This window comes from Sus scrofa, chromosome 13, assembly GCF_054392235.1.
Source record: "Sus scrofa isolate SSC_HxYL_T2T_F1_AM1 chromosome 13, Sscrofa_HxYL_maternal_Yorkshire_Landrace_v2.0, whole genome shotgun sequence".
Taxonomy (NCBI): domain Eukaryota; kingdom Metazoa; phylum Chordata; class Mammalia; order Artiodactyla; family Suidae; genus Sus; species Sus scrofa.
Window position 1 is genome coordinate 151512589 of NC_139395.1, and position 12265 is coordinate 151524853.

At 50.1% G+C, this 12265-nt stretch overlaps 1 protein-coding gene across 50 annotated transcripts in view; it reads left to right on the forward strand.

Moving 5' to 3' along the window:
• MYLK (myosin light chain kinase) overlaps positions 1 to 12265 on the forward strand; it is a 299269-nt gene that overhangs the window by 244154 nt on the left and 42850 nt on the right. For all 50 annotated transcript variants that reach the window (XR_014822439.1, XM_084986980.1, XM_084986986.1 and 47 more), the window contains 3 exon segments: positions 4177 to 4227; positions 5247 to 5374; positions 7797 to 7950. Coding sequence is in view for 49 of the 50 variants with exons in the window: in XM_084986980.1 (XP_084843106.1) it covers positions 4177 to 4227; positions 5247 to 5374; positions 7797 to 7950 (333 nt within the window). In the remaining variant the exon portion in view is untranslated.

The following is a 12265-nucleotide window of genomic DNA, read 5'->3' on the forward strand; positions in this document are numbered from 1 at the left end:
CTTGGTTTTTTTGTCTTTTTTTTTTTTTTTTTTTCTTCCTAGGGCCGCACCCACAGCATATGGAGGTTCCCAGGCTAGGGGTTGAATCGGAGCTGCAGCTGCTGGCCTATACCACAGCCACAGCCACGCCAGATCCAAGCCTCATCTGTGACCTACACCACAGCTCATGGTAATGCAGGATCCTTAACCCACTGAGTGAGGCCAGGGATCGAACCTGCATCCTCATGGATACTAGTCAGATTCGTTTCCACTGAGCCACAATGGGAACTCCCAAACCAGTTTCAAATGCTAACCAATTCAAACAGGAGATGCTTCAAATTTATATAACAAACATAAAACTTTGGGCCTCAGTCTTATTTGACTGTAACTCAGAAAGATAATAGTTTAGCCTCAACTTCTGGCCACATTGGGCCCCCAAGAATAGTACAGGCTGGACGTTGTGTCATCTGCTTTCATTCTGTGCCCTTGCCCATTAGCTCCTGGCCCAGCACTCTGGGAGCTGGTGCCCTCCTTCCTGGCTCCCAGAGCCCACCCACAGCTGCAGTGGTTCCCTGGGGTTGCCCTAACGAAGTACCACACACCAGGTGGCCTCAACACCAGAAGCGTATGGTCTCACAGTTCTGGAGGCTGGAAGTCCAAGGTCTGGCAGGTCTGGTTGCTCGGGAGGTCTCTCCCCTTGGCTTACAGGTGGCGGCCTTCTTGCTGTGTCCTCGCGTGGCCTTCCCTCTGTGTGTGTACCCCTGGTGTCTCTCCGTGTGCCCAAACTTCTTTTTTTTTTTTTTGTCTTTTTGTCTTTTTGCCTTTTCTAGGGCCACACCTGTGGCACATGGAGGTTCCCACGCTAGGGGTCTAATCAGAGCTGTAGCCACCAGCCTACGCCAGAGCCACAGCCACGCGGGATCCGAGCCTCGTCTGTGACCTACACCACAGCTCACGGCTATGCCGGATCCTTAACCTACTGAGCAAGGCCAGGGATTGAACTCGAAACCTCATGGTTCTTAGATTTGTTAACCACTGAGCCACAACGGGAACTCCTAAACTTCCTCTTCTTATAGGGACACCAGTTGGTTTGGATTAGGGCCACCCTAAAGCCTCCTTTTAATATAATCACCCCTTTAAAGTCCCTGTCTCCAAATACAGTCACATTTGGAGGTCCCAGGGGTTGGGGCACCAACCTATGAATGGGGGGGTACCACTCAGCCCATAAGAACAGCCCTCCATATCGCTCCTCTGAATAGACGCTTCCCTTCTCCTAGGAGGTCAGATCCTGGCTCTGGTAGGAGCAATTTTCCCTCCCCTGGAGGGCGCTCTCTTCCAGCTGTGCCCTCTCCCTTCCCAGCTGCCCTGGATCCAGAGGGGTAGGGGCTCCATGGCTCAGCCAGGCAGGAGGGTTCCCTAGCCCAGCCAGTACCCACTCCCACAGGATCTCGCTTTCCAGGGCTCTTCCCCACTGGCATCTCTGGACCCTCCCTCTCCATCTAGTCCTTACCTTCTGCTTTTACCCCTGTCCTCTCCTCTCTGACCTTGGAAGAAAGCTTAGCTTGACATTTCCTCTCCTGTCACCCTGCTTCTCCGTGTCCCTTTCACCTCCGGAATTCTTGACTTCCTACCTGTTTCCTTGAGAATCTCCTCGAGAGCAACTTCTGAGCCTACCTGCCCTGTCCGACTCCACCCATCACCCGATGCCGCTCCTGTCTTCCCAGGGCCCATCCTCCAGCACCCTGGGCTTCAGCGACAGTCCTTCCAAGGCCCCTGCCCTTCCTCCCAGCTCTGGGATCAGACCCTGTTGCTTTTTCATCCTTCATTGTATTCTTTTCCCAGAAGCTGACCCATCCTCCAGTTTCCGTTACAATTACATTTGATCCTAAAGTCTTTCACTTTCAGCTTCCAGCAACTAGCTCTAGAATTCTGATCCTGGGTTTCTAGCCTTACAAGTTAAACTTTGTCATCTACCACATTCTCTTGGACCAAGTCAAACACCTCATCTTTCATTCCAAAATTCGATATTCCATCAATACCATTTTTCTCATTTATCCAAGCAAGAAATCCCCTGAGAAATCTTCATACTTCCCTCTTGTTTAGCCCCTCAATTCTTTTAACAGTTCTCCCATCTCTTATTTGTATTTTCTTTTCCGCTGCCTTTACCCATGCCAGATCTCGACCAGTTTCTTCTAAGAGTGTGGCAATAGCCTCCTAAGTGGCTGTTCTTGGTCCCCCAGAACTGGAAGCACCTCCAGGGGGTCCTCCAGCCCAGCTGGACTGCTGTTTGTGTCCAGACTCCCTGTTTCCTCGGGACACAGATCTAACTCCCAAACTCAACATGCTAGGCCAGCACCGTCCCGTACAACTCTCTATGGTCACGGCAGCATTCTATGTCTGTACAATATGGAAGCCACGACGCATGCATGGATATGAGCACTTAAACATTGATTTCTGAATTTCTAAACAAGGAGAAAAATTTCTGGGTATATTTTTGTCATTGATTTTTAGCTTAATTCCACTTGTCAGGAAAAAAATTTTGTGTGGATTGAAACCTTTGAAATTTATTCCTTTAGCTTCATGGATAACATCATCTTTTTCGCTTTATTGGGATATAATATATAAAAAATTGCACACATTTAATGTAATGCCTTGATGAGTTTGGACATAACATACATCCATGATACCACCATCACAACAGGGTACTAAACAGTGTCCTTCACCTCCGAATATTTCCTGAGTTCCTATACCTGTGTGCATTTAAGTTTAAGAAGATTTAACATGAAATCTGTCCTCGTAACATAATTTAAAGTCCACGATACCATATAGTTAACACTGGGTACCTTATGATACAGAAGATCTCTAGCATTTATTCATCTTGTATAACAGAAACTTTGTGTCCATTAGAAGACAGTTTCCCATGTCTCCCTTCCCCCAACCCCTGGCAACTACCATCTGATTCTCTGCTCTTATGGGAAACCGTAGCTGTTTGATATAGTGTGGATAGGGAGGATGTCACTGCTTAAATTTTTCATTTTTCATGTTACGGTAAAAGTTAGATACAGTAAAATCCCCCCATTCTAGTGCACCATTCTATGAGTCATGACAGTGCATAGTCATGTAAGTGCTGCCACAACCAAGCTAGGCTTCTGTAACCTTGAATCTTGTCCTTGTGCCCCTTAGTAGATAATACTCCTCCCCACCCACCTTTTCTCTGTCCCTATAGTTTAGTCTTTTCTAAAATATCCTATAAATAGATGTATATAGTGCATAGACTTAGCCTCTGAGTCTGGCTTCTCTTAGCAGAAGAGAAAAATGAATCATTGAGATTTATTCATGTGTACATCAGAAGTTCGGTCCTTTTATTTATAAGTGGTATTTCGTTGTATGAACGACCACAGTTCATGTGTTCTCCAGCTGAGGGACATTTGCATAACTTCTAGCTTGGGGCAATTACAAGTAAACCCACTACAAACCTTCACATACAGCTGCTTGTGTGCATGTAGATTTTCATTGCACTTGGAGAAATAGGTTAGATAACTTGAACAAAGACCCAAAAGAAATATGAAAATAAGCCATGAAGATGGCTAAAGATATTTTTGCATATTCACCCTATTTGTTTTTAGACAAACAAATAGGTTTGTGCTGCAAAATGGGTCTGTGTGAGTCACTTTTCTTATAAGTTATTTGGAGAACATGAGGGTGAGAATGGAGGAGACCGCTGGTTGGTTCCTTCATTTGATCATTCATTCATTGATCCATTCAACAAACATCAGAAAATGAAAGCCACCCATTCTCAGTCTGTGACCCAAAGGAAGCCTGAGACCCTTGGATCCACAGCAAAGGCTAAATTTAGTTGGTTTATCTGACATAATTTCCCTTCTGAGTTTCCTGAAAGTCAGGGTAAAAGAATGGCTAGTGAGTCTGGGGTTATCATCACTGAAATGGACAATGGAGGCTTAAGCCTTTTTGAGAGTTTTTATCTCAATGGAGGCTCCAGCTTCCCCTGAGAAGGGATATTCATTCGCTGGTGAGGTTGTCCACGCAAGACTGCAAGATCTCCAGAAAGACATATTCAGGAGAGGGTTCTCTCTGGATGAGGGGCCCATGGGCAAGGCTGCATCCTCCTAGGACTTAGGAGCTTTGTGAGAAAACCAAACGGACAGGTAATATAACCTGTGAACTTCGTCGTTTCAGGTGATGCCACTGTGAAAAAGAAACCTGCCCCCAAGACACCTCCGAAGGCAGGTAATGGTCACAGCAGCACTGGGGGCAAGGGAGCCACTGCCATGAGGAGCTGTTCCTTTGCTATGCTAGAGACCACTGGGATGTGGGCCCTGGAGAGCGTCCCCCACCCCTACCCCCGCCTTGATTCCAGCGCTGCATCACTCAGGCTGCATTTTCTCCAAGAGCCTCCGCACACCTTGGTCCTCCACCTTCTTCCACTATTTGTCTTTTCTGACAGCATCACACTGCATTGGTGACTTTCCCCTCCCTTCTGCAAAATTCCACTTAACCCTCTGTCCTCATTCTGCCCCTTATGGAGAGGATCTACTTTGTGCTCTTTGAATGCTCTGCTCCATATGTCCCAGTCCCGGGGAGCTTTGTCTGTTTTCCATGGAAAGACATTTGAAGATGGGAACCATAGTGAGCCTGTCCGTCAGGGTGACCTGAAGGTGAGAAGGCAAGGTGCTGCTTAATTAATAAAGGAGTTAGGAGCTCCCATTGTGACTCAGCAGTAACGAACCTGACTAGTATCCATGAGGACACAGGTTAGATCCCTAGCCTCGCTCAGTCGGTTAAGGATCTGGCATTGCTTGAGCTGTGGGTCACAGACGTGGCTTGGATCCCAGGTTGCTCTGGCTATGGTGTAGGTCGGTGGCTGCAGCTCCAATTTGACCCTAGCCTGGGAACCTCCATGTGCTGCAGGTGTGGCCCTAAAAAGCAAAAAATAAAATAAAAATAAAGGAGTTAAGACGTAGATTCAAAAAATTAGGCACAAATTCCAGAGCAACCAACAAATGGAGGGTTAGGCCATGTAAACTGTGGGGGCCACTTCTGAAGGAATCGGAATCAAGAGACTAACACGCATAGCTGGTGCATCTGCTCAGATGTGCTGGAGCAGTGGCCGCTGGCCTCAGTCTTACCCCAAAAGTTCTGAAAGGCCAGAGAGGAGCAGCAGACCAACGTGGACGGGCACGTCAGATGAGATCAGAATATCTGAGGCTCCCTCCCCGTCAGAGCTCACTCTCTCACTTCTCCCCCAGCCATGCCCCCTCAGATCATCCAGTTTCCCGAGGACCAAAAGGTGCGAGCGGGAGAGTCTGTGGAGCTGTTTGGTAAAGTGGCCGGTACCCAGCCCATCACCTGTACCTGGATGAAGTTCCGAAAGCAGGTCAGTAACAGAGGGGAGGGGCCCACAAACAACCCGTACAAGTTCCGGAGCCACGCTGGGCTGAAAGGCATGGGAAATGCTGTGACAGAGGCGGCATCCTAGGGGTTCATCGCAGGCGCCTTAGAAACAGGTGACACCCACCTGTCAGCCACCCACCAAATCTGAGTTCTAAGTATCCTTTCCTCTGGCAAGAACACCTGCCTTATACTTTGTGCAACCGAGGAAAGTATGACAGGAAAAATAGAAACCACCCTTGGCCCCCACCTGATTTTGATCCATCTAGAAATTCTCCTCAGAATCAGAAAAAATGGAACCAGGGACCTTAAGTGACCTCTCAGACTCTGGAGCCTTCTGTGATTCCATGCCAGCTCACTGAACCCTATCTGTGGTAACCGCTTAAATTCACCACATGCTGGAGAGATAAAAGTGAAGCCAAGGATATGAGTTGATAAATTGTCCATTAAACAGCCTTTTGGCTCGCTGACCCAGAAATCCAACTACCCTTTATAACAACAGCCCTACGGGGAAATGTTAGAATTTCCAAACAGTCAGTTTTTAGAGCCTGTTCCTTGCCATTCCTTCAATCCCACTTTGGTAGCGTGTGCCCATGGGCCTGATCAGCAGAGGCCCCGGGACATTGAGCTGGCACTGCCTCGGGAACTGCACAGAAGGTGTGAGGATTTCTTCTGCAGCCTCTGTTGCTGCATTTCCAACCCATTCAAATTGTCCTAAGGCCCAGAGACGTCCTAAGGCTAGTACAGGGAAGGAGAGAGGGCTTGGCCTCACAAGATAAAGAAGAGAGCCAGCCTTATCCCACGCCTGCTTGGGTCCTGTCTGGGCTAGTGGTGTCTGAAGGAAGATGGAATCTCAACCTTTTTCTTGCTTTTTAGGGCCATACCTGCAACATGTGGAAATTTCCAGGCTAGGGGTCGAATCAGAGCTACAGCTGCCGGCCTACACCACAGCCACAGCCTCGCAGGATCCGAGCCACATCTGCAACCTACACCACAGCTCACAGCAACACCAGATCCTTAGCCCACTGAGCGAGGCCAGGAATCGAACCTGCATCCTCACGGATACTGGTCAGATTCATTTCCCCTGAGCCAACAACAGGAACTCTGGAATCTCAACCCTTTCCACAGACATTTAGCCAAGTCTCAGCTCCATCCAACAGAGCTTTCTGCAGTGAAAGTTTCTGTTTCTGTTATCCAGTACGGTAAATCACTAACTGTATGTGGCCATTGAGCATATGACATGTGACTAGCACAAGTGAGGAAGTGAGATTTAAATTTCAGTTAATTAAAAACTGTGCTAACAGCTTTCTTGAAATATAATTCAAACATCATAAAATTTACCCTTTTAGAATATGCATATAGTCACAAGGTTGTACAGCCATAACAATTTTCTAATTCCAGAACATTTTTATCACCTCAAAAAACAAACCCCAGACTCATTTGCAGTCATTTCTCCCCCTCCCCCAGACCCTGGCAACCTCTAACCTACTATGTGTCTCTATGAGGTTGCCTAATCTGGGTATTTCTTGTAAGTGGAATCATATAGGAGTTCCCATTGTGGCTCAGTAGGTTTAGAAACTGACTAGGATCCACAAGGTTGGGGGTTCAATCCCTAGCCTTGCTCAGTGGGTTAAGGATCCAGTGTTATCATGAGCTGTGGTGTAGGTCAAAGATGTGGCTCAGATCTGGCATTGCTGTGGCTGTGGCCAAGGCCAGAAGTTATGGCTCCAATTCAACCCCTAGCCTGGGAACTTCCATATGACATTAAGTGCAGCCCTAAAAAGCAAAAAAAAAAAACAAAAAACAAAAAAAGGGATCATATAATATGTGTTCTTTTGCATCTGGGCTTTTTTACTTAGCATAATGCTTTCAGGGATCACCCCTGTTGTAACATGAACCAATACTTGATTCCTCTTATGGCCGTGTAATATTCCATGGTTTGGATCTACCACATTTCCTGTATCTTTTCATCCATCAGTGGACATCTGGGATATGGACTCAATTAACTACACTTTGAAAAGCCACGTGTGGCTGGTGGCTATGGTATCAGGCAGCAGAGAAGAGGCCAGAAAAAGCCACGTGTGGGCTTGGTGACTTTGATCAAACGTGTTCTCTCACCACCCATCCCATTCCAGACCTCACTTCCGGTGTGGAGCGGCAAGCGATAGCTCATCCCCTGACCCCCAGCCCCTGCTCAGCACCCTGCCTGCCTGCCTCCATCTGGACCCCATTGGGGCACCTTGATGCTGCATGCAGGACAGGAGGGCTCTTAGGGGGAGGCCCTCCAGCCTCGACCAGCCCCACACAACTCGTGCTGCTGCATCCCTTAGGGGGTGCAGAGTGCGGGTCGGGGCCCCCTTTCTTTCCTGGCTCAAGTCTCCAGCACCTGCCCCACTCTCTGCCCCCAGATCCAGGAGAGTGAGCACATCAAGGTGGAGAACAGTGAGAATGGCAGCAAGCTCACCATCCGGGCCGCGCGCCAGGAGCACTGTGGCTGCTACACTCTGCTGGTGGAGAACAAGCTGGGCAGCAGGCAGGCCCAGGTCAACCTCACTGTTGTGGGTGAGTGGGGGGACAGGGCACAGGGCAGGTGGGATGCTGGACCTGGGGCCTTATCTCACGGGGTCGCTCCTCCAGCTCGAGTTCCCTCCGCTCTCCCACTCCCTGCTCTCACACCGCTGCTGCCCTTCATGCTTGTCAAGAAGGGCTTCGCAGGCCTTGCACACACAGTGCCTGCCTCTCCAGCCTTTGGAGACCCTGAACTCTAGGACTCCAGATCTCCAGCCAGCACCCGTGATCCCACTCCCCCAGGTCCACACCTGCCCCCAACCTCCGGTCCCCTTGCAAACCCTCACCTTGAATCCATGCTGCCTTTCAACTTTACTGCCACTGTGCCTGAGTTTGGGGCACAGCAGGAGAATGGCATCAACCCACAGACTGTGCTCAGCGGAGGCGTCAGTGTCACAGCCTTTGCTCAAGACCCGCCCCCGCCTCCACCCTGCAGGCCTTGGCCTCTCGCATCTCTGAGCAGCAGGAGGCATCAGGCACGGAGCTGCTCCACTTGGGGGCCCCACCCCACAGGCATCTCTTTCTCTATCCCTGTGCTGACTCCACCCTCCAGGCTCTACGTACGGCCCACCTTTCCCCTGGGCTCTAGACCCCAGGCTCTCGAGGGCTCCAACCCCCATACCCATTCTCTTCCACTTCTCCACTTCCCCAGGGCTCTCCTGTCTTGGCCAAGCACACAGGCAGGTATAACTCCTGCAGTATCTCCTCTTGCTCTGGCCGCCCTCGCATCTCTCTCTCCTGCTCTCGACAGGGCCAAACCCTCTAAAAGGGTCAGTCTCGGCTCTGAGTCTGCTTCTTTGCCTCCCTGGCAACAATCTCCAGCTGCCCGTAGCCTTGGGCTCAGGCCCCATTACTTACTGGGACTGCCCTTCTGAGGTCACCGTGCCCTCCTAATCCCAAATCCACTCCCTTTTTCTTATCTCCTACATCCCAGTACTGAGCTTAGAGCCTGTCACCAGCCCGATTGTCAAGTTTGCCTGTTCCTCTCCATCTCACTCAGTCACTGTGTTTCTCATGTCTTGGGCAACTCTCTCCTGAAATCTCAAACTAGCTTTCTGCCTGGCCATCTGCCATCCGCCCTGCTCAGTCCGTTGTCCCCCTATGTGGCAGGCATTCAGGACAGCGAAGGGGCGGCGGATGGAAAGCTGGGCCTTGTGCACCTTGTGAGCCTTCGTAGGTGGTGTACACAAAAGCCTTTCCCCCAGGTCAGGAGTTCGTTCTGTCTCTGGGAAGGCCAGTGGACCAGGTGCTCAGGGAACAGGCTTCTCACCTACAAAAGACAGGCATCTCACTCTCTGGTGACTTGGGATGCTTATTTTAATCCTTTCCCCTGAGGAGTCGGGAACATTTTGGGGGGTGGGGGGTTGGTGCTAGTGACCCAGCTTGTTACACTTTGCCTGTACCCAAAGTATCGATGTGGCCCCATGCCCCCACCTGCCAGTGGGTATCGGTTTCCAGTTTTCCCTGGCATTCTCTCTCATCAGCCCCCCGCCCCCCCCAACCCCCGCGCGGGGGAAATCAGGGGTCAACTCCTTGGAGCTGCTTTTCTGTGTCCAGTGCCCCCTGCCCCCACTGGGGCCCCTCTGCAGGATGCCACCCTCTCTCCCTCCTCCACCACCACCACCACCACTACACGGGCCGCACTTGTAGCCTTTTATGGTTTAGTTTCTCATTCTCCTCGGCCAGTGCTGACAGGGCCATCGGTGTGGCTGCCCGCCAGCTGGCAGGAGCAACATGTTAAATGCCGTCCTGGGAGGGGAATGGAATGGAGGGGCAGGGCTTTCTGTCTGCCTCCCCCTCAGAGAGCTAAGAATAGAACTGCTCAATAAAATGAGGACTCGCATTGATGGACACAGCAAAGCCACATTCATTCAGAACCCGGGGATTTAGAATCAGTCCAAAGTCAAGCTGGATTAAGCCCAGATTTACCTGCATGTCTCTAGGGACATCTGTCTACTGTCTTATCAGGGTTGATGAAGTAGATGTAACATGGAAAGGGAATGAGACAGGAATCGTGTGGCCTACTCTGGACAGTTTCGAGCATCCATTTCTAAGCCAGCTATTAAATACGGCTGGTTTAACCCAACTTCCACTAATTAGCAGTCAACTTCTCTTCTTGGATGTTCTTTAAAGGATCCCGTTCTCTTCAGATAGTCTGTGACTCCTTTTTTTTAAATAAGGATAAAAACCAACCTTCCCCTCAGTTAGTTTCAGTGAGTGATGTGTAGCTATTTTGAAGGCTTATTATTATTATATTTGCCAAGGCGGTGCAGGGATCTGTGATGCTCGGGGCCTCTGCCCACCCCCGCGGCTCCGGCCTCAGCCTGGAAGGAGAGAAGCTGGACCCAGGTGGATTCCTTCCTGCCACTAGTCCAGCACAAGAAAAACAGGCTGCTTTGCATATCTTTAAAGAAGAAAAACAAAGCAGAGAGAATGAATCCCAGATACCCAGAAATCCCCCAATACTATCTAAGCTTGAAACTTGCATGATTTTTTTTTTTTTTTTTTTTTTTTTTGTCTTTTGGCCTTTTCTAGGGCCACTCCCACAGCATATGGAGGTTCCTAGGCTAGGGGTCCAAGCAGAGCTGTAGCCGCCAGCCTACACCAGAGCCACAGCAATGCGGGATCCGAACCACGTCTGTGACCTACACCACAGCTTACGGCAATGCTGGATCCTTAACCCACTGAGCAAGGCCGGGGATCGAACCCACAACCTCATGGTTCCTAGTTGGATTAGTTAACCACTGAGCCACGATGAGAACTCCGAACTTGCGTGATTTTTTTTTTTTTTTTTTTTTTTTTTTTTGTCTTTTGTCTTTTTTTGTCTTTTGTTGTTGTTGTTGTTGTTGTTGCTATTTCTTGGGCCGCTCCCGCGGCATATGGAGGTTCCCAGGCTAGGGGTTGAATCGGAGCTGTAGCCACCAGCCTACACCAGAGCCACAGCAACGCAGGATCCGAGCCGCGTCTGCAACCTACACCACAGCTCACGGCAACGCCGGATCGTTAACCCACCGAGCAAGGGCAGGGATCGAACCCGCGACCTCATGGTCCCTAGTCGGATTCGTTAACCACTGCGCCACGACGGGAACTCCACTTGCGTGATTTTTAAGGGCAGGAGATTTCCTTTTGAAACACTTGGCTTGGGCTTAAGCAAGATGCATTCTTGATCTTGTTTGGCCCAATAGCTTGGACAATCATGGGCCCTTGGAGTGAGTGTCTGGAGTCTTTTTCAAATGCCCTTTTGGCTCTGCCTCTGGCCAGATGGGTATTTTTGGTGAGCAAAATGCCTTAGCCTGCAAGGCCTGGGATTACCCAGGTAGACAGCCTGGAGACCCCTGCAGCTCTGCCAGTCTCTAAAAGCTGCACGTGGCTGCTGTGGTGCCAGTAAAGGTGCCAGTCCAGGCAAGGTTGGGCTCAGCCACAAACCATCCTCAAAGTTCACAGGCATGTGGAGATGGTTACTCCAGAGAAGCATTAGAGGCGAGAGCCTCTGTTTTCCCAGGAGTGAGAGCGTTTTCTAAAAGAGAAAATCCTGGCGCTGGTGGCACAGGAGGCCCTTCCCTTAGACTCAGTGTTTCCCACTCTGCTAGTCAGGTCTCCAGGGAGCCATGGGAGAATTCCAAGGAAATGTGGAGCTCGGGGCCCCAGACACCAAGCCCTCCTGGCCTCTGCCAGGCCATGCCCAGGCCTCCCTCCCAACCCCAGTGCGTCTGTGTCTTTGGCATGGAGGGGAGGCTCTGTTCTGAGGATGTCTGTTCTCTCCTGAGGGTTTTTGTCCCCAGCTTGTGCAGCCTTTGTGTATGGCTCCTTAGGTTGGAAAGAACAGAAAACATCAGACCCAGCCTATGGCTCCAAGGGCGGGCGGTGGGGGTGGGGGCTTCCAATCCCCCCTGACTTCAGACTTAACGTCTATTCTGAACTCCTTAATTTGGCAGCAAATTCCTTGAAAGCATTGAAGTTTCACTTAGAATTAAAGTCGTCATGGCGCAGCAGTAATGAATCCAACTAGTCTCCATGAGGACTTGGGTTCCACCCCTGGCCTTGCTCAGTGGGTTAAGGATCCAGTGTTGCTGTGAGCTCTGGTGTAGGTCGCAGACACGCTCGGATACCACACTGCTGTGGCTGTGGTGTAGGCCAGCAGCTGTAGCTCTGATTCGACCCCTAGCCTGGGAACCTCCATATGCTGCAGGTGTGGCCCTAAAAAGACAAAAAAAAAAAAAAAAAAAAAAGCCTCTCTCCCAAGTTTTGCATCTTCTCCAGGGCTGCGGGCATGTATGTTCCATGTCAGTCCTTCTCTCTCTTTCAGCCA